Source organism: Chionomys nivalis, chromosome 4, assembly GCF_950005125.1.
Source record: "Chionomys nivalis chromosome 4, mChiNiv1.1, whole genome shotgun sequence".
NCBI classification, from domain to species: Eukaryota; Metazoa; Chordata; class Mammalia; order Rodentia; family Cricetidae; genus Chionomys; species Chionomys nivalis.
In genome coordinates this window covers 64,228,471-64,253,618 of record NC_080089.1, presented here as the reverse complement: position 1 = coordinate 64,253,618, position 25,148 = coordinate 64,228,471, and the positions used below count along the sequence as shown (strand labels likewise).

At 43.6% G+C, this 25,148-nt stretch overlaps 1 protein-coding gene across 1 annotated transcript in view; it reads left to right on the top strand.

The window, feature by feature from the left end:
- Positions 1-25,148, top strand: part of Hacd3 (3-hydroxyacyl-CoA dehydratase 3) — a 37,908-nt gene that overhangs the window by 7,361 nt on the left and 5,399 nt on the right. The window contains exons 2-7 of the mRNA XM_057766597.1: positions 4,348-4,390; positions 11,154-11,227; positions 12,005-12,169; positions 13,993-14,044; positions 17,175-17,285; positions 21,299-21,426. Of these exons, the coding sequence (XP_057622580.1) occupies positions 4,348-4,390; positions 11,154-11,227; positions 12,005-12,169; positions 13,993-14,044; positions 17,175-17,285; positions 21,299-21,426 (573 nt within the window). The remainder of the gene's footprint in view (positions 1-4,347; positions 4,391-11,153; positions 11,228-12,004; positions 12,170-13,992; positions 14,045-17,174; positions 17,286-21,298; positions 21,427-25,148) is intronic.

Sequence of the window (25,148 nt, the reverse complement as noted above, 5' to 3'; positions counted from 1 at the left end):
CCTGGAACTCAACTCTGTAGACCAGGTTAGTCTCAAACTCACTGAGATCAGCCTGCCTCTGTTTCCTGAGTGCTGGGATTAAAGGCGTGCACCACCACCACCTGACTAAGCAGTCTTATTATTTTAAAAATTGCAGTGGTTGAAGGGTTGTGAATCTGAAGATGAAAGAGAGAGGCAAATAAAAATGATCAAAGTAGGATATGAACCAAAATCTAACTGACTTCAAGGCCATCTTTTGCTCCTTTCTCCAGCCATATGCCTTTCATAAGCAAGGGCTTATTCATTTTTTAGTAAAAGACTGGCTTGTGCAAATTGGCCTTTCTATTAAAAACAAAAGCATCAAATAAAAATATCAAAAACTCTCTGGGGCTAGCCTGGTCTACATAGCAAGTTATAGGCCACTCAGTGTCAGTGGTGAGACCTTGTTTAGAAAGAGGGTGGTGGGGGGGGAATGAACAACAAAAACTCAAGGAGTCAGGAAATAAGTAGGTGTGAAATTGGGAACTCAGATAAAGCTTTTGCCCTGAGTATGTTTGTTCAGTTAAGTGAACTTGAACATCAGTGTTGGCAGCCCAACAAGGTGCAGGGTATTAGAAGGTCAGAGTTTCAAATCTCCCCAGGCATGGCATGGCATGTCTCCCCTATAAACTGTCCTTTAGATCAAAACTCAAGCTCTGTCAAGGGTGTGATATGCCTCTGGAAGTCTTTCCCAACCCTTAGGTCAGACTAACTAGAAGTAAACTCACTTCACCTTCTGTTGTGTGAGGCCACTTGTTTGTTCCTGGCTGCTCAGCCCCGACATAATCACACAGAAACCATTATATTTGCAATACTGTTTGGCTAATAACTTAAGCATATTTCTGGCTAACTCATATCTTAAATTAACCCATCTCCGTTAATCTGTGTATTGCCATGAAGCTGTGGCTTACTAGGTAAAGTTCCGGCATCTGCCTTCTCACTGACTTCACATTCTTTCTCCCAACATTCAGTTTAGTTTTCCCCGCCTAGCTAAGTTCTGCCTTGCTATAGGCCAAAGCAGTTTCCTTATTCATTAACCAATAAAAGCAACACATTTACAGAAGGACTATGCACATCAATTTCCCTATCCCCAGTTGCTTGAACAGTGAACAAAGTAGAAGTCCTTAGGAGTTAAAAACTGGCTCGTAAAAGGTGATACCGCCCCGTATCACACATAAGGAACATCTCATGACTTCATGTTCAAGTAGCCTCAGCAGGGGCCTTCCATCCCCAGTAGGAGTAAGTGCAACAGGGGGTGGTAGTGCACGTCTTTAATCCCAGCACTTGGGAGACAGAGGCAAATGGATCTCTGTGAGTTTGAGGCCAGCCTGGTCTTCCAAGGACAGTCAGGGTTACATAGATAGACCCTGTCTCAACAAAATCAATCAATCAATCGATCGATTGATCAGTCATGAAGAGCAGCCTTCAGCTCCTCTCTAGTGCAGCTAAGCTGGTATCATTTAAAACTTTTAGGCAAATTTATTGGCTCATAATGATACATGTTTCAGTGTACCAGGTAGCTATAACAATATTAAAGTTCCATTCACCTAACAACACAGCCTTCTTCCATGTAAATTACATCCTCTAAGGTTATTACTGTCACAGGGTCTCCCTTCCTCCCACCCCCCCTCAGTTTTGAATTTGTTTCTGGAATAAGCCTTTTTAATTAATTAATTTGTTTTTCAAGACAAGGTTTCACTGTATAGTCATAGTTCTGGCTATCTATAACTAACTCACTCTATAGACCAGGCTGGCCTTACGCTTGAGATCCACCTGCCTCTGCTTCGTGAGTGCTGGGATTAAAGGTGTGTGCTACCACACCTGGCTATTTTAAATGTATATGGTTTATTGCGTTTTCTCTGTGTGTACGTCTATGCACAACGTGCATGACTAGTTCTTGAGGAGGCCAGAAGAGGGCATCAGATCCCTTGGGGCTGGAGTTATAGATGGTTGTGAGTCACCATGTGAGTGCCGGGCATTGAACCAGGGTGCTCTGGAAGAGCAGCTAGTGCTCTAATGATGGAGGAGTTACTTTCATTTAATAAAGAAACTGCCTTGGCCCATTTATAGGCCAGCCCTTAGGTGGGTGGAGTAAACAGACAGAATGCTGGGAGAAAGAAGCCGAGTGAGGAGCCGCCATGATTCTCCCACTCCAGACAGACGCAGGTTAAGATCTTCCCTGGTAAGCCAGCTCATGGTACTACACAGAATATTAGAAATGGGTTAGATCAATATGTAAGAGCTAGTCAATAAGAGGCTGGAACTAATGGGCCAGGCAGTGATTAAAAGAATACAGTTTCCGTGTAATTATTTCGGGTAAAGCTAGCCGGGTGGCGGTGGGAAGCAGCCCTGCCGCTCATATTTCAACACTCTAACTTGCTGAGCCATCTCTCCAGCCCTATATAAGCCTTTCGAAAACTGAAAGATGTCCTTCCGTGACCATCGCCTTTGGAGAGGTTGAACCTAACATGCACAGTGTGCTACTGGGCAGGGCCTGCTCTGTTTTGGCTGAGTTAGCATCTGAAACCTCTGGCTCACAAACATGTTTAACCACCTACTTAGCTTGTGGTATGGCCAAGTATGTCAGCCTTGCTTGGACATATCTGTCTGCCTCCCCTACCCAATGGAATTAGGGCATGTGGAACACAAGGAAAGACCTCGGTTGGAAATTTACCACTAAGACATCCCAGAACTATGTAGCCTCCATGATAATATTTACATGGAAATCTGTGTGTTGGATTGGGGAGTATATATAGTTCAGTGGTAGAGCACCCACTCCGGCATGCACAGGGCTCCAAGTTTGGTCTCCAGCAGTGTGAAAAACCAAATAAATTAAAATGTGCAAAACGTGCCTGTTTCTCTTACTAATGACCCCCCCCCCCACAATATCCCAGAGATGTAATCCCCCTTTTCTAGTGGTTGACATGAGACTAGAGTCATCCTTGCTGTATTTAGTGGAAGAGATTATAGATTTAGTTCAGTTTTCCCTCTGGGATGAATCTTACTTTTCTCTCCTTATCTGTTTTGGAAACACAATACCAGAAGATGAGGGACCCAGTTCCCAACACAGCTCCTAGTGAATTCTTGGGAGTAGGTCTGAAATTAGGATAGAGATTGTTGTCTTGCATAATTCCAACGAGTCAAGGCAGGGTCGTCATGTGTCCTCAGCCTTATGGGTCTGTGTACCGAGCAGATGCCCTGGTTTAAGCTGGGATTTTATGCCCCTCTGCTGGGCTTGCACCTTCAGATTGGAGACGTAAAGTACTGAGTACTTGAGGGTGGCTGGGGAGTGGTCAGGGCACAGGAATGCACTTGGAGAGCTGTGTCTTGGTGCATAACTGCCTGTAGTCCTGTCTTGGATGAAGATCTTTAGTTCTGTCTGTCCTCCTGTCTCAGAGACTGCCAAGATTCTGGCCCTCTGTGTGAAGTTGGACATTGACTCAGCTTTCAATCTGCACGGAGCATGTAGGTGTCCATTGACCTGGTCCACCCGCTCTCCCACCTTCTCTCAGTCTTGGTGGTTTCCTTTGATGAGTGATCAAGTACAGAGAGCTGAGAGTCAAGCAGAAAAATAGATGTATCAGTTACGATATTGGGACCGTACCACCTCTCACGTAGTCAGCCACTGTGAATTGTTGGTAGGAAATGGGCTTTTGTTTTTCCTCAGGCTGCTGAAGGTGTGCATTAAAGCACTTCTGGGGATAAACTAGAAATCTGGAAAGTTTTGAGCCTGATCCTCCTTTTCAGTTGGAAATTGAAGGGATGTGGAGCCTGAGGCTGTTGGAACCACAACAATGTGCTTCATGTTTGTAGACGCTGTTGTGAGCTCAGCTCTGTTGTAATTGTTGTCTTTATTTTCGTACTTCCCACTTTGGTGAAGGTGTTCCCAGCCACTCTGTTCCCATTGTGTTTGTTCTCACTCAGATAACCCTTGACTGCATGTCCATTTTCAGTCTTGTTCTTTGCTTTCTTCTCCCAGAAAGTGACTCACCCATTCCACTGGGTGATCAGGGCTGTAGCTTCAGAGACTTGTCTGTTCCCCATCCATCTCACATAGCCCCTTGCCTTCCTACATCCTTCTAATGGACTGACGCACAGCCTAATCATTTTGCAGAGTTAGAGCAGTTCAGAGTCCTTGGAAGAGGATGTAATCAGCTAGGTGAACCCATAGACACAGAAACCTGCAGAGATGTGAACAGGCTCCCCACTCTTAGTGGCGAGGCACAGGGTAGGAGGTCAGTCTCCAGGAGGAGGAGGGGAGGAAGTTTCAGCTTTGTTGTAATTTCTCCACATTAAAATGTCTCTTGTGTCCCTGGTCTCTTTTCACAGAACCCTGCCATCAGCATCACGGAAAACGTGCTGCATTTCAAAGGTTAGTATCTGGACAGATGGCTGCAGCCCTCGGTAGTGTTTTCTCTTTTAATTTTTTTCTAAAAAATAATTATTTTATCTTTCTATTTATTTACTTATTTTGTTTTTGAAACAGGCTCTCATGTTTCAAGTATATAGCCTTGCATTGCCTGAAACTCAATATGTAGATTAGGCTGGCTTTAAACTCATAGAGATCCCTACCTGTGTCTCCCAAGTGCTGAGATTAAAGGCACATGTCACCATATTTTGCAAAAATATTTATATTTTAGAAGCGGGTTTGTGTGTGTGTGTATGTGTGTGTGTGTGTGACCACAAAATCCGAATGAGTGGAACTGGAACTGGAGTCACATATGGTTGTGAACACACACATGGGTGCTAAGAACTGAACTCTGGCCCTTTGCAAGAGAAACAAGAGGTGTTTATAACTGCTGAGCTGTTTTTCCAGCCCCAGTATTGATTTTTAAAAATCAGAGTTTTGGACCGTCTGCATGACTCCCTATAATCAAGTATTGCCACACATCAGTGGCTGTGTCTGTGACCCAAGCTGACATAGAACCTCTGGCACAGTGCACAGACAGACATGCAGGTGACATTCATACACATAAGTATTTACATTTTAATTTGTTTAGAAAAAAAGCAGTTATAATGAAAACAAAGATAGACAACTGTTGTTGCTGGTATGTTTTTACTCTTTTTATTCTTTTGGTCTTTTTTGGGGGGGGGGCTGCCACCCAGCTTCCAAATGAATACACAGAGGCTTATTCTTTCTTGTAAATGCCCGGCTTTAGCTTGGCTTATTTCTAGCCAGATTTCCTTATCTTAAATTATCCTGACCACCTTTTGCCTCTGAACTTTTTCCTTTTCTTACTTTATATATCTTACTTTGACTCTTACTCTGTGACTGACTGGGTGGCGGCCCTGGTGTCCTCCTCACCTTGCTCTCTCATTCTTTCCTCCTTCTCTGTCTGCCTGCCAGCCCCCGCCTATCATTTCTCCTGCCTCCCTATTGGCCATTTAGCTCTTTATTAGAACTTTAGGTGTTTTAGACAGGCAAAGAATCACAGCTTCACAGAGTTAAATAAATACAAAATAAAAGATTGCAACACATCTTTGCAGCATTAAAACAAATGTTCCACAGCATAAATAAATGTAACACATCCTAAAATAATAATCTACATTTCCCCCCCTTTTTGTCTAAATAAAAATGAAAGGTTTTAACTTTAACATGGTAACACTAAATACAACAAAAACAGCTGTCAAGTAAGAATTACATTTACAATATTCAGTCCATTTGTATTTAAAAAATTCAGAGAAAACCCTCCCATCCATCCTATCTTAGTGACTCCAAAGTTTTATACCTAACTGATTTTCTATCATAACTAAGGAAAACTATAATTATTTAGTCTTTAACTCCATCAAAGACCCAGAAGGATGTAATATTACTTAACAACAGAGACATCTTGTTATCTGGACAGTCACCCAAAGTTCCTCTTTAATATTAGGATATTCATTTTCATCCTACAGGCCTAGAGTATCTGGCAGACTTTTCAGTGAAGCAGGAAATTTGAAAGGTTGTCATGCCTTGTATTGGCAAAGTTAGTCAGTCTCTTTTCTCTGGGTCTGGCAGACTTTTCTGTGAAGCAGGAATTTTGAAGAACTGCCCTGCCTTGCTTTGGCAAAGCTCAACAGTCTTTTTCCTATGTATCCTGCATGTCTAGTCTGCATAGCACATTGTTAGCAGTCAAAAGCAAGAACAGCTTCTTTGCCCAGTGGCTAACCTTGCCACAATGAAAGCAGAATTCTGTGGAGTTTCTTCAATGCCCATTATCTCTAAAATAAATTGATACTGGCAGGAGCAGATATTTCTCATTGTCATGAAAAGGCCTAAGTTAACAAAACATTAAAAATGCTATATATATATATATACATACATATATATATATATCTGTATGATCTAGAAAACATGCCTAACATATCTACAAATTTGACTGTTATAAATGACTACTAATATATGTTTCTGGATTATTCTCAATAGTTTATAATAATAGCTTTCAAAAACTAGAATTTTGGCCAGGTGGTGATGGTGCAGGCCTTTAATCCCAGCATTTGGGAGTCAGAGGCAAGTGGATCTCTGTGAGTTTGAGGCCAGCCTGGTTGGCAAAGCCAGATCCACAATAGATTCCAAAGCTACTAAGAGAAACCCTGTTCCAAAAAGTAAAAAAACAAAACAACTAAAATTTTACCTTACATTTTTGTTTGTTTTTTTTTTGTTTTTTTTTTTTTTTTGGATTTTTCGAGACAGGGTTTCTCCGTAGCTTTTGGTTCCTGTCCTGGAACTAGCTCTTGTAGACCAGGCTGGCCTCGAACTCACAGAGATCCGCCTGCCTCTGCCTCCCGAGTGCTGGGATTAAAGGCGTGCGCCACCACCGCCCAGCTTTACCTTACATTTTTAAATGAACTGCATAGGTACAATACTTTAAACAAGAATAGGAACATATGTACAATATATTGTAAAAAATAACTTTAAATTTGTATCAATATACAAAAATCCTTTAAAGAGTAGAAACATATACAGTGTGTTGTAACAAAAATTACCCTAAATTTGTATCAATATACAAAAGTCCTTTACACAAAAGTAGAAACATATATACATTGTAACAAAATTGACTTTGGATTTGTATCAGTATGCTAAAATTCATGCCAATGCAAGATATCTAAGATTAATAGTTGTCTTTTTATCCTTTGTCCCTAAATTATAGCAAACATCCATAACCCACCAAATAACCAAAAGCTACTCACAATCCAAGTCTTGGGAATGTGGGTGTTGGGTGGGTGAAGGCATTTTTAGGGTCTATGAGAGAATTTGAGATAATGGTCAAGTTCTAGGAAGACCAGCTATGACCTTTGTTGAATCACTTGTCAAGTTTCAGGAGGTCTCTCTTGATCAAACCAGATTCATGTTAATTGGAATGAGCCTCTTATGTCCTGTGTAAACAAAAGCAAAATCACTTTTCCAAAACATTTTTGATTCCGCTTGACAAATACATTTTTTGACTTTTTTAAAGTTAAAGCATTCCTAAGGTATATAGGCAGGTTTATTTCAACAGTCCCTTCTTTTTTTCAATTCCAGGTCTCTTAGCCGCTGTTTGCTATGAGCATACACAGAATTCAAAATCAACACAATACTCTATAAGATCAAGACTCCCTGGCCGGGCGGTGGTGGCACACGCCTTTAATCCCAGCACTTGGGAGGTAGAGGCAGGCGGATCTCTGTGAGTTCGAGACCAGCCTGGTCTACAAGAGCTAGTTCCAGGACAGGCTCCAAAAACCACAGAGAAACCCTGTCTCGAAAAGCCAAAAAAAAAAAAAAAAAAAAAAAAAGACTCCCTATGTTTGTCCCATCTCTACGTGGCTTGTTTCTCTGTGGTTTTGGAGCCTGTCCTGGAACTAGCTCTTGTAGACCAGGCTGGTCTCGAACTCACAGAGATCCACCTGCCTCTGCCTCCCAAGTGCTGGGATTAAAGGCATGCGCCACCACCGCCCGGCGCTTATTTCTTTTATATTACTTTTACTCTTTCTTTAAAGACTTTATTTTTAAAACTCATTTTTTCTATGACTAAACCCGTTTTCTTTCTTAAGCCTACACACCTTGTAAAACAACACGCAGTAAACTGTTTAGAATTTTTCCATCTGGACCTCTTTCACTGCGTATCTTTTAGGCATTTTTGACTGTTTAGGCTACACCTGGGTTGTCTGTGCAGCTCTACCCACCGGCTCCGCCTGCTCCTCAGGTTGGGAAAGCCAAGCCTAGAGACACAGCTTGGTTGGAGGCTCGTGCCCGAGAACTGCATTAAACCTTTCTAGCTATGGAAGCCAGTATTTGCGTTGCCATAAGCGGTTTTTACTTAGCTTGCCATTTCTAGTTTCTGTTTAGCACTCTGGTTGGGCAGCAGCTCATCTTAAAGGAGCTGTATCCTTTTTTTTAATTTCCTTTATTTTCCCTACCAGCTTTCTTAGGCCCTACATGGAAATCCGGCCCCACATTGGTAGGCCAAAATGTTGCTGATTTTTATTTTTTATTTTTGGTTTTTTGAGACAGTGTTTCTCTGTGACTTTGGAGCCTGTCCTGGAACTAGCTCTTGTAGACCAGGCTGGTCTCGAACTCACAGAGATCCGCCTGCCTCTGCCTCCCAAGTGCTGGGATTAAAGGCGTGCGCCACCACCGCCCGGCTGATTTTTATTTTTTCTTTGCTCCTTGTTTTTTTTTTTTTTAGGGCTCACTACCCAGCTCCCAAAGAAATTCTTACTTATAAATGCCCAGCTTCAGCTTGGTTTATTTCTAGCCAGATTTCCTTAAATTATCCCAACCACCTTTGCCTTGGGGCTTTTCCTTTTCTTCTGTGTGTTTTACTATCACTCTTCCTCCTGACTGGCTGGGTGGCGGCCCCTGGCATCCTCCCTTTGCTCTCTCATTTGTTCCTCCTTTTCTATCTGCCTGCCAACCCCGCCTATCCTTTCCTCTGCCTCACTATTGGCTGTTTATTATTGACTCTTTATTAGAACATCAGGTGTTTTAGACAGGCAAAGAATCACAGCTTCATAGAGTTAAATAAAATAAAAGAATGCGACACATCTTTACATCATTAAAATAAATGTTTCGTGGCATAAGCAAATGTAACACATCTTTTTGTTTGTTTGTTTTTGAGACAGGGTTTCCCAGTAGCTATGGAGCCAGTCCTGGAACTCACTTTGTAAACCAGGCTGACCTTGAACTCACAGAGGTCCACCTGCCTCCACCTCCTGAGTGCTGGGATTAAGGCATGTCCCACAACTGCCTGGCAAATGTAACACATCTTAAAATAATATTCTATAATAGACAACTCATTATATGTTTGCTGAGGAATGTGGGGATCAACTCCAGGGCCTCCCACATGCTGAGCATGTGCTCCGCTACTAAACTGTATCTTCAGAACATCTTTTCTTTTCTTTTCTTTTCTTTTCTTTTCTTTTCTTTTCTTTTCTTTTCCTTTCCTTTCCTTTCCTTTCCTTTCCTTTCCTTTCCTTTCCTTTCCCTTTCTTCCTTCCTTCTTTCTTTTCCTTTCCTTTCCTTTCCTTTCCTTTCCTTTTCCTTTCCTTTCCTTTCCTTTCCCTTTCTTTCTTCCTTCTTTCTTTTCTTTTTTTTTTGAGACATGATCCTGCTATGTAGTCCAGGATAGCTTTGAACTCTAGATCTTGTCCCAGCTTTCTGAGTGCTGGATTATAGGCCTGAAAATCTCTTGCTGTTCCGATGGTCTTTGATTCCAAGGATCTAGCCCATGTTTTCTCTGTAGCTCCTGAGCAGGCTTCCTGTTGTGCCCAAGACAATTGGCTGTGTTCACAGGTAGCCAGTGGATGGGTCTCCTTACTTTCTTTCCATTCTAGTTTTTCAGAATTATTGTCTTTTTTTCTTTTCTTTTTTTCCCCTTTCTTTCTTCTTCTTTTTTTTAAAGATGGTATCTCTTGTAGCCCAGGCTAACTACAAACTATGTAGCTGAGGATGACTGAACTTCTCGGATCCTATTGTTTACCTCTCAAGGGATGTGACTACATGTATGAGCCTCCATGCCTGGCTTCCTGGGGTTATTGAAAAGTGCAATTTCCGTCTTACCTGCAGTTCTACCCACCTTGGTATACTTTCTTAAAGCCAGTCTGACTTTGTTCTGTTTTTCAAGATAGAGTTGTGGTAGTGCAGGCCTTAGGGTTCAGCCTATGTGCTGTTCTTCTTTAAGGAATGTGTGGTCTTAGAGTATTATAGCCACTCAGCAAATATTAGGCAGGTGTACTGAAGTGGCCAGAGGAGGGAAGGGAAACCTGACGAAGTCAATGAAGACAGCAGAGAGCAGGAGGGGTATCCCATGTGACTTGCAGCGTCGTCTAGTGGTTGCTGGCACCTGGGCAAAGATCTGTGACCTGGCTCAGGGATGGTGCGGCCACCTCAGGGATGGTTCCCGCAGTTCTGCCTGTCCTCTGCCCTGTTGCATTTGGGACTGCTAAAGGACAGTCGTCTCTGTCTTCATTTTCTGTCCCTGTTGGAAGGCTTTTAGATGAGAGCTGTTTTTGAGATAATTCAGCATCTACCCTGTAATTCTCTCACTCATCATTCTCTCCCCCATCCTCTGACTCTGTCTTTGTACTGGAACTTGAGCCCAGGGCATTGTGCATACTGGCATATTCTCATGGACTCCACATTCCAATCCTGCAGCCTGCCTCAACCCAGTCAGGATGGTACACACACTTGACTTTTTTTCTGCTCAGGATTTAGAATCAAAGTAAATGTGAAAGTTAAACCTCATCTATGTGCCTCCTTGGGCTTTCTGTGTTTTTTCTTCTAACTTCTTCCTTCTTTTCTCCTTCTTCCTCCTCCTCCTTTTTCCCCTGTTATTTTACTGGGTATTCTTCAGACTGTATTATGGTAGCATAAATAGTCCCAAACAGACCATAAGTAAGCTTATAGAACTCAGCTTTGCCCTTGGGATGGCTTATCCATCTGTCCAATTGCTCTGTCCTCATGCTTCTATACTCCCAAGGTCCCACAGCCAGTTGTGAGCTGCTCTGTGAGTGTTGGGAATTGAACCCTGCTCCTTTGGAAGAGCAGTCAGTGCTCTTAACCACTGAGCCATCTCTCCAGCCCCTTGCCTTCTTTTTCAAAGCAATGTAGCAAGCTGATTTTTGGGTGGCTTTGCTCTGCTCAGATTCACAGAACTCCACATTTCTTTTCTTTGAAGCTCAGGGACATGGTGCCAAAGGAGACAACGTCTATGAATTTCACCTGGAGTTCTTTGACCTCGTGAAGCCAGAGGTTTGTTCTCTGCTTTCTCATAGCCTTTCCATTTAGGAAGTGCATACTAGCTGTTAAGTGAGAGAAAGGGCAGGGTCTGAGGATGATGAGCAAAGGGGAGTGAGTGATACCGTTCCGTTTGGAATGAGCTCTGGTGTTAGCTGCAGAGGAAAGGGAAGGCTGGAGGCCTGAGCCGCAGCTGCTTTTGGCCATTATTTGTCATGTGAACTTCCATTTTGCTCATGTGTTAGATGAAGGCTCAGGTGGAATCTCTAGATCCTTCCCAGTTCTGGTGTTCTCTTCTTTCAGTGAGGGCAGGGGAGAGTAGGGCGACAAATGGTTGAAGCCCTCCCCGTGAGGTTTTCATGAGCCTCAGTCACTCTGGCAGTAAGGATCGTAGTGAGCAGAAAGGACAAAGGTAGCTGGTCTTGAAAGAAAATTCTGGGAGTGTAAAAGCAGTTTCCTTCTTTTAGCCTTGGGAAGTTGATGATTCTGTATTCATATTTCTTGCTTGGGCACTTGAGTTACTGAATCCTCTTGTGCAGAGACTTGTTCTGAGAGCGCTCAGATAGCCCTGGCTAGGGCCTGAGCACATGTCATGGGCTGCCATGGAGATAGAGTGAGAAGCTAGAACAGAATCAGAGAAAGACTTCGCTGTTCTTTGCAACTGCCCTTGCCTAGGATATTCCCCATTGTCTGTCATGCCTTGCAGAAGCAGAGAAGCTTCTCTGGAGCCACTCTAGCGTGGCGCAGTCAGTGCATGGAAGGGAGTTCTGACACTCTCACTTTTCCTCCTAGCCAGTGCACAAGCTGACCCAGAGGCAGGTGAACATCACAGTCCAGAAGAAGGTGAGCCGGTGGTGGGAGAGGCTCACGAAGCAGGAGAAGCGCCCACTGTTTTTGGCCCCTGACTTTGATCGCTGGCTGGATGAATCCGATGCAGAAATGGAACTGAGAGCCAAGGTGAGTAAGCTTGCTAAACCATCATTACTGAAGATGGAAATCGCGGGGGTTGATAGGATGGGGACACATTACACACTGGCTGGGAGGCCTGGTGACAGGATCGTAGGGTACCCACCATGGAAGTGTGGGAAGCTGCTTCACTCGGGGTTCCTGTGGTGTTTGCTTGAGGGTCAGGTCAAAGTGATGGTTTCTGTGGGAGAAGTAAAATACCATTCGTATCACATGTTGAAGATGTCGGAGCACTGCTGGCCAAGGCAGTGCTTATCTGGGTCCTCTCCCCGCTCTTCGCGGTATTTTTTGGAAGGAAGTCGCTATGTGGATCGCACTTTCGGAGTAGAGAGATATGTTTCCATATCATTTGTTTGAAAATTCTCTACATGAGAAATACTCCTGTTCTTTCCCGTTTCTTTATTTGGTCATTTCCATTATTTTATGTTTAGGATTATAATCTAACACTGTTCTCGTTGATCGACTCATTCCTGCTGTGGGTATTGGAGGCTCTTTCACGGTGGCCACTCATTCATTTCCCGGCCACTCAGACCCATTTCTAGCTAGCTTAGATCTAAATCAACCCATTTATATTATTTTATATTTTACCATGAGGTTTGTGGTTTACCGTTACTGGTGCACAAGCGTCTTTTTCTTCCAGCAGCTACATGGTGTCTCTCTGACTCCGCCTTCTATCTCTCTTCATCTCTGTTTGGATTTTCCTCCTGACTTTACTCTGCTAAGCCATTGGCCAAAAGCAGCTTCTTTATTAACCAGTGGCAATAAAACATGTTAAAGCATACAGAGGGGCTTCACCATTGTAGGGTATTATTTTTATTTTTTCTCTTCATTCTTACTTTTTGGCACTCTCTACTCTACCCCAGGTGTAGCTCATATATCCTTTGCTTCAATCCTAGAATGACCATTTCTTTAAGGAGCTGGTTTTGTTTTTTTTTTTATTTCCATTTCCCTTATGTGTATTGGTACTTTGTCTGCTTGTAGATCTCTATCCACAGAGTCCAGAAGAGGACATTAGATTCTTTGGAACTGGAGTTGCAAATGATTTTGAGTCACTGTGTGGGTGCTGGAACTCTAACCCAGGCCCTCTGGAAGAGCAGCCAGTTCTCTTAACCACTGAGCCATCTCTGTAGTCCAAACCTGTTTTATTTTTGGAGAGTGATATTAGCAACCCGATCAGCTGACAGTGAGGAAATACAGGTGTACATGCTCACGCATACATATACTTAGACATGCAACTTTGTGTCTGTTTGTGTATTAAGCTAAACATAAGTTTACACTGAACCTGGACATGAGCTTAGCTTCTGGGGAAAAAAAATACACCTTATACTAGAAGTGTTGCTCTTGAAGAGGATCTGAGTTCTGTTCCCAGCCCCCACATCAGATGGCTTACAATACCCCTCTAACTCCAGTTCCAGGGGATCTGGTGGCCTCCTCTGGCACCTGTACTTACATGGACATACACATACACCTAATTAAAACATAAGTAAATAAAATCTTAAAAAATGAAATGGCACTTCCTGCCTTCAGCTACTGTTCTTTGTTGCTCTAACAAGTCTCCAAAGGGTGTCCTTTACAGCTGTAAGAGTAAAGATTGTCCCAGGCAGTCGTCTAGAAACTAGTTGATTAGCCATTAGTTGAGTAAGTATCTGTGCTCAGATCCAAAGCTGTGATCTGGGACAATCTCCTCAGCAGAGCATGGAACACAAGAGAAGGAGGTGGCCTGAGGGGTCCGATCTCTTTCCCCACACCTGGCCTTTTGTAAGCATACAGGAATTTTAACTTGTATTCTTGGAAAATTTCTGTCTACATCCTAGGAGGAAGAACGGCTAAATAAACTCAGACTAGAAAGCGAAGGCTCCCCTGAAAGTAAGTGGCTCCCAGTTAACCTGTGATGGAGTTGGGGTGGTGGCAGGGTAGGAGAGGGGGAAATTCACACTGAGGAATGCTTGGGTGAGTCTGGGTTAGTTTTTCCGATATGCACACACAACAAAGCCTTACCTCTAAAGATGCTTCCTTTCTGTTTAGGACTAGCCTTGTCTGAGTAAACCAGGGCTAATGTAGCAGACAGGAACCTCCGTCTCCTGGGCGGACTAGGGGCAGATGACACCCAAACCTGCAGCCTGGTATCTCCTCTCTCTTATGTGTGAAGGGCTGTGCTGTAGATGCCTGTGGTTATCAGCTCTCGAAATGGAAAGTGTTTGCATGTGTGTCTGTGTATCACGTGCATGTGGGTTACTCTAGGACGCCAGAAGAAGGTATTGTCTCTCCCGAAACTGGAGTTACAGCCAGTTGTGAGCTGGGAACCAAACCAGGGTCCTCTGCAATAGCAGCAAGTACTCTTGGCCACTGAGCTGGCTCTCTAGCCCCTATTCAGAGTTATTATTGTTATTAGTATTGTCGTTGTTATTATTTTTGACATAAGATCTCACTTTATAATTCTGGTTGGCCTGAAATTCAATATGTAGACCAGGCTGGCCTTGAACTTATAGAGATCTGCCTACCTCTGCCTCCTGAGTGCTGGGATTAAAGACATATGCCTATTCTGCCCAGCTATTCAGAATCTTAGAAAAAATTTCATTTTATCTAGCCAAATGTTTTTTAGAAAGAAGATCTGTAAGTGAATATATAATGCATTTGGTGATAGTGCACATGCTGCCTGGAAAGCAGCGGAGCAGCTCTAGGTGTGGGGCTGGGTGAGTTAATTGTGGGCACCGTCCTCCAGAACCGGGACTCTAATAGCAGGCTCATACTGGGCTATGGAAAATTGCTTGTGAACAACAGAACGAGATGAGATCAAACCTTTGCAAGGGCATTATTTGGCATGCCATAAGTAGGGAAGGAGACAGCTCTAGAGAAGTGGTTTCCAAATTGTGTTCTCTGGTACCTCAAGGGTTTCCAGAAATGCTTTGGAGGGGTAGGTCGGTCAAGAAGCTCTAGTTTACATGATCTTGTGTTTTATACATTAAGGTTCTGAGTGTATGTGTTTCATGTATGTGTTGTGCGTTTCAAATGAGTTTTAAAGAAGATTTGAGTGGCCACTAATTTAGAAAAATAGTCTTCAAAGAATAAAAGCACAGCTGGGCGGTGGTGGCGCACGCCTTTAATCCCAGCACTCGGGAGGCAGAGGCAGGCGGATCTCTGGGAGTTCGAGGCCAGCCTGGTCTACAAGAGCTGGTTCCGGGACGGGCACCAAAGCTACAGAGAAACCCTGTCTCGAAAAACCAAAAAAAAAAAAAAAGAATAAAAGCACAGTCTCTAAAGAGAGTGAGGGCAAAGAGCACTGTAAGAAGCCACCTTGATGAAGATGCTCACTCTGAAAGAACCTGAATCCAATCTTGGAACCCACATAAAGGAGGAAGGAGAAAACTGACTTCATAGAGTTGTCCTCTGACCTCCACAGTTGGGCTGTGGCACATGTACTTGCCTCCTAGTAATAACAACAACAGTTTTTTTGTTTTGTTTTGTTTTTTGTTTGTTTTAATTTTTGACCCAATAATAAAGTTGTTTTTATAAAGACCACCTTTGATAGTTATATTAATTTCTTTTTAGTGTTTTAAACTTTAGATGTAGTAAAAAAAAAATTAAAATACATGAATTTTAGGATGCTAGACAAGGCTTTAGCTGTTTTTTCAAAATTCAGTTTCCTGATGATAAGGTTCTTTATGTTTGGGAAAGAAGTATACATTTTTGTTTTATGAAGAAAAGAAGTTTGATTAAGTGTGTTTGGTCTGGTACTTTTTGGCCCTGTAGAATGGCTCTTTTGTTTTCTCATATTATCAAACGTGTGGTGTGGCCATCAGCCAAGTGTTGATGAGAATATCGATGTCACAATTGGCGTGGAGCAGCAAAAGCTGAACGCCCCACCCCCTCTGTACCCCAGACTCATTGGCTTTCTTCCTCTCTTGTGAGGGGGCTATAAGGCCACACCTTTCACAACCCTGGCTCTGTGGACATCTTCCTGCCTCTGGCTGTATCCTCCTCCTGCTGTCTTTAGAGGCACAGTTCAGATCCTGTTGAATCCACAGAGACCTTCCCGCTGCCTCTTTCCCTGCCTAATTTCTTTTTTTTTTCACCTATAAATATTCAGAAGATGTTCTTTGAAAATTTGTGGCTGTTCAACCAGTCATAAGCTCTTAGCAGCCTTTATGTTCTCACTCTCTTCGGGTCCCCATGAGGCTCTCTGTGGTGTCTGGCACACTATGTTCAGCCAGGACCAAATCTCAGAATTATTAGTTTTCAAATATTGTTTCTATCAGAGAACTAGTTTGGTCTGCACAATTTTTTTAAAAAATATTTATTTATTTATTATGTATACAATACTCTGTCTGTGTGTATGCCTGAAGGCCAGAAGAGGGCGCCAGACCTCTTTACAGATGGTTGTGAGCCACCATGTGGTTGTTGGGAATTGAACTCAGGACCTTTGGAAGAGCAGGCAATGCTCTTAACCACTGAGCCATCTCTCCAGCCCATGGTCTGCACAATCTTAACATAAAAACAAAACTCCTAAAACTCCAGAGAGAAACCTGTAGATTATGTTAACTAGAGCAAGAACTGAAGGGAACTCTGTTTCCCTACATTTGTTGCCAGGGGTGGTACTTTTCTCCTGAGCTGGCCAAGTCTATGAAAGGAGGCAGGTAAGCCGGGTGGTGGTGGCGCACACCTTTAATCCCAGCACTCGGGAGGCAGAGGCAGGCGGATCTCCGTGAGTTCGAGACCAGCCTGGTCTACAAGAGCTAGTTCCAGGACAGGCTCCAAAATCACAGAGAAACCCTGTCTCGAAAAACCAAAAAAAAAAAGAAAGGAGGCAGGTGAACACACAGGTTTTCCAGCAAAGTTCAACATATTCGCTTTATGGGAGAGGGGGCCCAGGCTAGGAAGACATGGGCCAGATAATTGTGTGGGAGCTTAGAATCACCCAGGTGGAAGACAGGGTTGGAGTCCAGAGCGTCTTTCTGGGACTGTGCTGAGTAGCTCACTGCCCTGCTTCGCTTTTCAGCTTTTACAAGCTTGAAGAAAGGGTACCTGTTCATGTACAACCTCGTGCAGCTTCTGGGCTTCTCCTGGATCTTCGTCAACCTGACGGTGCGCTTCTGTATTTTGGGAAAAGGTGAGTATGAACTTTCTGAGTAGCTCTCTTTGCCTTTGACACGAACAGTCACCCTGCTCTTCCTGCCCTTCCCCGTGTGTCCACAGCCATCATTTCAGTTCCTGGTGAGACAGGCTGATGGGAGCAGCCCGAGAGATTTCACTTCTGCAGATGTGTGTGATGGAGAAGAGCTACAGGCGAAGTTTCTTCAGATGTGACACACATGGCATTAAGTTACTCCTCTCGTGTCTTCATCAGTGAGGAACTTCTGTGGAGTATTCACTAGTGTGACATTGTGAAGCATATGGGAAGAGTTAACAGTAGCATGGGACAGCACTCATGAGAGGCTAAAATTAATGTAGAAATTGTTCTTTTCTTATTTGAGAGAAAGAAACCAAACCAGCTTGCAAACCAGTACAGTCAAAAAGGTCAGAATGCAGTTTTCCACTAGCTTGAATGTGGGCGATCTAAAGGTCGAGTTTCTTTTGTAAAGTAGGTGTGGGGAGCATATAACCGTAGTAGAAAATGTGAGCTGTGTGGGAAGAAAAGGATTCCTGTAGAGCGTCCTCCTGCGGTTTGTGGCAGCTAGGCTGTTTAGTGGGGGAGTTTGTTGAAAGAGGAGGAACTGTGAGTTTTCCCAGCCCCAGCAGTGGGCTTTGCGCACCCAGTGGCAGGCTAGGAAAGCCACTCGCCTGAGAGCTTACAGCTGCCTCTGTGTGATCACGTGAGAGAACGAAGGCGTCTCAGGTGCAGTTCCTCTCCGGTCTCTCTGCTATTAGCGTGACTTTATGAGAAGCCACACGGAAGGAAAACAGGGACCTTCAGATACATAAATGCTTGCCTCGTTCAACCTAAGATGGTGGGTGAATTCTGAGTGTTATTGATAAAGCTGCTGGTTACGGGGCTGGCAAGATGGCTCAGAAGGTAAGGGTGCTTGCTGCCAAGCCTGAAAATCTAGCTCCACATGGTCGGAGGAGAGAACCGGCCTCAGGAACTGTCCTCTGACAACCACATGCATGCCACGGCATGAGTGCAGCAGTACATGCGTGCTAAATGTCATAAGGAGGATTTTGTTTGTTTGTTTTGAGACAGGGTTTCTCTATGTAGCCCTGGCTGTCCTGGAACTCACTTTGTAGATAAGGCTGGCCTCGAACTCAGAGATTTATAATGGTATATTTTCACTGGAACTGCCAGCCCACAAATAACGACATGAAGACTTATTATTAATTATGAAATTCCTAACTAGCTCTTATAACTTAAATTTACGTGACTTTATTTTCTCTCTCTCTCTTTTTTTTGGGGGGGGGGGCGGTGTCAACACAGGCTTTCTCTGTGTAGCTTTGGAGCCTGTCCTGGAACTAGCTCTGTAGACCAGGCTGGCCTCACACTCACAGAGATCCACCTGCCTCTGCCTCCTGAGTGCTGGGATTAAAGGCGTGCACCACCACCGCCTGACTTAATTAGCCTGTTTTTTTTTAATCTGTGTTCTTCACGTGGCTCGGTTACCTCTACTCTTTACTACTGTATGTGTGTTATCCTGGCGTCTTGGTGATGTAATCTGTGTACCTACCTTTCTCCTCCTCTTTCTCCTCAGAAATCCCGCCTATCCTCTTCTGCCTAGCTCGGATTGGCCATTTAAATCTTTATTACACCAGTCACAGCAATATATATTCACACAATGTACAAATACCCACAGCAGAGATCTGCCTGCCTTTGCCTCCTGAGTGATGGGACTAAAGGTGTGCACCACCGCTGCCTGCTGTCAAAAGGAGTCTGAAAACAGCTGGCCATAGGGCGATTCGGTCCAAAAGCTCTCAAGTTGTCAAGTGTGATGGAACAGGCCTGTTGGCTCATTGATGATCAATCCTCAACTATTATTTACTTTTCTATGGACCCTCTTAACTGAGAATTTAGATTACAGATACATGAATAATGATTGTATCTGCTAGTGGCTTTCCTTTTTGTTTTTCAAGACAAGGTTTCTCTGTGTATCCCTGACTGTCCTGGAACTACTCACTCCATAGACTATGCTGGCCTCAAACTCAGAGATCCGCCTGCCTCTGTCTCCTGAGTGCTGGGAGTAAAGGTGTGCACCACCACTACCTGGCTCTTTCTTTTCTTTTTTGTTGTTGGGGTTTGGTTTTGGTCTTATTGGGAGCATTTGGAGATGTTTGTTGCTGCTGCAGTGATTTAAGGGTGCTATTTGTATTTAGTAGGAAGGGCTAGGATTTCCCCTCTTTCTGCAATGTACAGTACAGAGAAGGTCCTGCCTAGGATGTCAGTGGTGCTTGACTGAGAAGTGGTGCAAGGAAGAATGCAGAAGCAGCATGTTCAGGCAGGGTTTGTGTGAGGACTGCAGGAGCAGCATGTTCAGGCGGGGTTGGTGTGGAGGATGCAGGAGCAGCATGTTCAGGCAGGGTTGGTGTGGAGGATGCAGGAGCAGCATGTTCAGGCGGGGTTGGTGTGGAGGATGCAGGAGCAGCATGTTCAGGCGGGGTTGGTGTGGAGGATGCAGGAACAGCATGCTCAGGTGGGGTTTGTGTGAAGGATGCAGGAGCAGCATGCTCAGGCAGGGTTGGTGTGAGGACTACAGGAGCAGCATGCTCAGGCGGGGTTTGTGTGAGGACTGCAGGAGCAGCATGCTCAGGTGGGGTTGATGTGAAGACAGGCCTCTCAGAAAGCGCTGCTCATGTGTCAGTCTCATGCAAGCACTAGTGGACATTTTGAAATTTTATCAAATAATTTACTCAAATGTTCTGTACTCTTAGATAATTGGACCATTTATAGAGTGATGCACTTAGGAATGTTTCAGAAGACAACCTTGTGTTAATAAGGCCTTTAAAACCATTATTTCTTTTGAGTTAGAATGGATTCTCGGAATTCTAAGAATTAGTAGCCCTAAAGTTACAAACACAGTTAAACCTAATTTTAAGGATTTTATTTTTAGGGACTGGAGAAATGGTTCAGTGGCTAAGAGCACTGACTGTTCTTCCAAGAGGACCTGGGTTTGATTCCCAACAGCCACATGGCAGCTCACAACTGTCTGTAAGTTCAGTTCCAGGTGATCAGATGCCCTCTTCTGGTCTCCTGTGGTACCAAGTATATAAATGATGCACAGGAATACATGCAGACCAAACTACCAAATACATTAAAAAATGGTAATAATAATAATAACTAACTTTGAAAGATTTTATTTTTAAAAATGTGTGTGCACGTGCAAGTATGTATATGTGCAAATTAATGTAGGTGCCCTTGGACACCAGAAGAAGGAGTTGGAGTTATAAGTGGTTGTGAGCTTCCCTACGTGGTGCAGGGTACCAAACTCAGGTCCTCTATAAGAGCAATGTGTGCTTCTAACTGCTATTGCTAATTGCAATAGCCTTCCTGAAACCTAATTTTTTTTTAAAAATATTTATTTATTATGTATACAGCATTCTGCCTCCATGTATGCTGACACACCAGAAGAGGGCACCAGATCTCATTACAGATGGTTGTGACCCACCATGTGGTTGCTGGGAATTGAACTCACAACCTGTGGAAGAACAGCCGGTCCTCTTAACCCCTGAGCCATCTCTCCAGCCCCTGAAACCTAATTTTAGGCAATACTTTTACCTTTGCATCTATGTGTAATTGAATTTTTCATTGCCCATATAGTATAGATGATAGAGATTTAGCTTTAAATTAGAACAGGCAGTGATCTGAAAAGAGTTACCACTTTGTCTTGTACATCGATTTCTTTTTTCACTAGATAGTAACAGAATGAAAGCTAGGTGGGCCTTTATTTATTTATTTATTTATTTATTTATGAACCAGGAGAAGAGGACACAGGGTCTTTGTGTTCACTTTCTTGAGATAAAGGGAGCTCACTCTTCTGGGAGTCCTGAAGACTGTCCTGGCTTAGACTAGAAGCATGAACCTGACTCCATGTCTGTTTTCTCTTCCAAGTTCTTTCCCTGTAAGGCTTGGTCTAGTCTGAGAACTGCCTCTGCTAGAACTCCAGGTGGACTGACCGGTCATGTATGCTTGTGCCCTAGAGTACTTCTACGACACGTTCCACACCGTGGCTGACATGATGTATTTCTGCCAGATGCTGGCACTAGTGGAAACCCTCAATGCCGCGATTGGCGTCACGAGCTCCCCAGTGCTGCCTTCTCTTATCCAGGTATCGAAGAGTTGAATGTGAGAGTAAGGAACGAAAGAGTTTAATATGTATCCAGTAGATAGGTCACAATTTGTCATGTTTCAGTTATTACTTTCTTCTTCTTCTTCTTCTTCTTCTTCTTCTTCTTCTTCTTCTTCTTCTTCTTCTTCTTCTTCTTCTTCTTCTTCTTCTTCTTCTTCTTCTCCTCCTCCTCCTCCTCCTCCTCCTCCTCCTCCTCCTCCTCCTCCTCCTCCTCCTCCTCTTCCTCTTCTTCTTTTGTTTTATTTTTGTTTTTCGAGACAGGGTTTCTCTGTGTAACTTTGGAGCCTGTCCTGGAACTTGCTCTGTAGACCAGGCTGACCTCAGACTCACAGAGATTCACCTGCCTCTACTTTCTGAGTGCTGGGATTAAAGGTGTGAGCCACCACTGCCTGGCTGCCATGTTTCAGTTATTGAATATATTTATTTACATAGAATGGTATAATTTATTTCAGCATGGAGAGAAATTTAATTTTTTTTTTTTTTTTTTTTAATTTTCGAGACAGGGTTTCTCCGTAGTTTTTTGGTTCCAGTCCTGGAACTAGCTCTTGTAGATGAGGCTGGCCTCAAACTCACAGAGATCCGCCTGCCTCTGCCTCCTGAGTGCTGGGATTAAAGGTGTGCACCACCACCGCCCGGCTGGAAATTTAATTTTTTTTAAGTCAGGGTCTCTCTAGTACTGGCTGTCCTAAAATTTGCTCTGTAGACCAGTCTATCTTTGAACTCAGAGATCCTCCTTCCTCTGCCTCCCAAGTGCTGGGACTAAAGCTATACCCCACCATACATGGCCTTAGAGGAAAATTGTAAAGTACTGATGTTTTCCAAAGCACATTTCCCCATTGCTGGCCTGTTTCGTTGTTTATCACGCTTTCATGAAGTGACAACGTTATGAAGAACTTTAGGGTTGTTTGATTTTTCCAGCAGGAGCAGAGAAGCCTATTTCTTGCTTTGAACAAAGAATTCCTGCCCCTTCGCTCTTTCTGCAGTGTTCGTAGGTGGCTTTCGCTGCTAAAACTCAGCATCTGGAAAGGTTTTTTGTTCCCTCCAATACTTGTTGCCTCCTTAGCGGGTCACGTACTGTGCAGGACATTGCCCAACTGCAGAGACAGACAGTGGGCTCCAGTTGCTGTTCCCATCTCAGTGCTGACTTTATGTGCACTGTGTGCTTATCTTCTTTCCCAGCCATGTGTTCCCACAGGGCAATTGCTTGGCAAGAGAGGTATTAGTTAATGTGGTAAACTTTATTACTTAGGGGTTTTTCTGCCCCTAGGAACAGGCTGTCCGTTTAGTTTAAAAAGTAACAGGAGATAGTGTGTGATACAATAATGTAGAATTTGCCAGCTGGAAGGGACAGGCTCAGAATCACCATCTATCTCGGAAGTGCCTTTCATGTTGGACACGGTGGGTGTGAGCTTCTGGGTCTGGGCATGGCCGTGTGCCCTGATAGGGCTTATTTTGATTTATTTGATGGCTGAATTTGCCACAGCAGGTTGACTGGAGCACTTAACATATATTGCAGGGTTACAGTGCAGAGTGAGGACACAAGGCAACTCAAGTGGCAGTTCCTGGATACTGAGCAGGAATAATAAAGCAATGGAGACCAAAAGCCTAGGGAGGAGATTGTCCTTGTTGCTCTTTGAGAAAAGATTAAAGAATCAGGCCCAGTACTTAGCTGAAGTGGTTTGATGGAAAATATTTTCTATATAAAATAATCATGTATCAGTAGACTAAAATATGCTTATTGGCTTTGCAAAAATACCGTAGAGAATTCTTTTTGCGGAAACTCAGCAGATTCAGTAGTGGATGAACATGTGGTCTGCTAATGTAGACGGAAGAAGGAAATACCCACTTAGATCAAACAGCTGAGAGACGAAGTGACTGGGCCTGCAGAGCTGGGCTGGACACCCATCTGCAACACCACAGAACTTACAGCCTCGGTTTAAGTATCACAAGGTATAGGAATGTGAAGTAGAGAAGTGAGAGCCGACCCTTCTAGAGCAGAGGCTCCAGGGAGCAGTCTATGAAGATGAAGTAAATAAACCTGCTGCTCCCAGTCTTGTCAGCAAAAACTTCCGTCTGAAGGATTGGCTTTTCTAGAGGCAGGGGATGTACTGTCTATGAGCTGGCATGGTAGCACAAGCCTGTAACCCCAGTTCTTGGGAAATGAAGATGGGAGGTCTGAGTGCAAGGCCAGCCTAGAGTAGCTGGCGAGACCCCAAGTCCTGCAGAGGGATGTGTGATAGAGATTACGGAGTGACACATAGAGCATGAATTCTACGAAGCTAAATGATAGGCATATGGAGGCCAGAGAGATGGTTCAGTAGTCAAGAGTGCTCGCTGCTCTTTCAGAGGACCTGAGTTTGGTTTCCAAACCCATGTCAGGTGGCTCACAACCATCTGCAGCTCTAGCCTTCTGGCTGCCATAGGTGCCCACATACAAGTGGCACACACATACACATAAATAAAAGTAAATGTTAAAAAATTTCCTTGAGATAGCATATTATGTAGAACATACGCACAAGCAGTAGGCTGTGCAGACAAGCAGTGGAATGATACGCACAGGACACCATTGTATACAGTACAGCATTACTGGATTTGTAGTCTCTGTTCCGTACTGTGGGTTATGCAGGCACCAGTGTTCATTGGCAGTATCCTTTGTATTGTGTGTGTGTGTGTTTTTGATACTGAAGAAACAGTAATAACTCGATGTTCTAAGGATCTACTAAACGTGCTTAGGAAATACTGAGTTGCACAGAGCAGAATTTAGCTAAAGGAATGCTCTTGATTTTCTTATCAGGAATAGCATGGTTCCGCCAGCAGGCAGGATGACCCTGGGTAACAGCTGTCTGGTAGCGGCCCTGATGTGTCTGGAGACAACTCTGACAGTTGTCTTTTTACATTGAAAATCTCAGCCGGGAGATGGTGGCGCACGCCTTTAATCCCAGCACTCGGGAGGCAGAGGCAGGCGGATCTCTGTGAGTTCAAGACCAGCCTGGTCTACAAGAACTAGTTCCAGGACAGGCTCCAAAGCCACAGAGAAACCCTGTCTCGAAAAACAAAACAAAAAAAAAAAAAACAAAAAAAACAAAAAAAACAAAAAAGCAAAAAAAAAAAAAAAAAAAAGAAAGAAAATCTCCCCATTTGTCCAAACAACCAAACTTTGGGATTTCTCTCTGTGTGAAACGTGTTTAATTGTTCAAAGTGTAACTTGGGTCCCTGAAACTGTAAGTTGATGAGGGTTTCTGCTTAGGGCTGGGTCCGTTTTGTGTGTTAGCCAGAACCAGCTTTGCACTGTTATTAAAGGGTTTTTCCTTTATTAATCTCTAATTGGTGAAGTGATTTCTCACTGGGAAGGCATGTATCACATTAATGTACACATTATTCCTATACACAGAAAAGTACCTATTTATTGACAAAGACTGCTTGGATCATTTTTCCAATACTGTAACAAGGGGCCATGAAATGGCTCAGTGGGTAAAAGCTCCAAGTTCAACATCTCCTGTGGTAAGAGAGGACCGACTCCTGCAAGCACACTCCACTCATTTCCACCCTGTCACCCCAATAAAGCCTTAGCAAAAGCTTTAAAAAGTGGGCATTTGTAGGTACATGCTTGCATATGCTGCAGACATGCAGACAGATATAGAAGTGGATGTGCACATAGATACGATATGTAAATTTTCTCTCCTTTGGGTCTTTTTTAACAG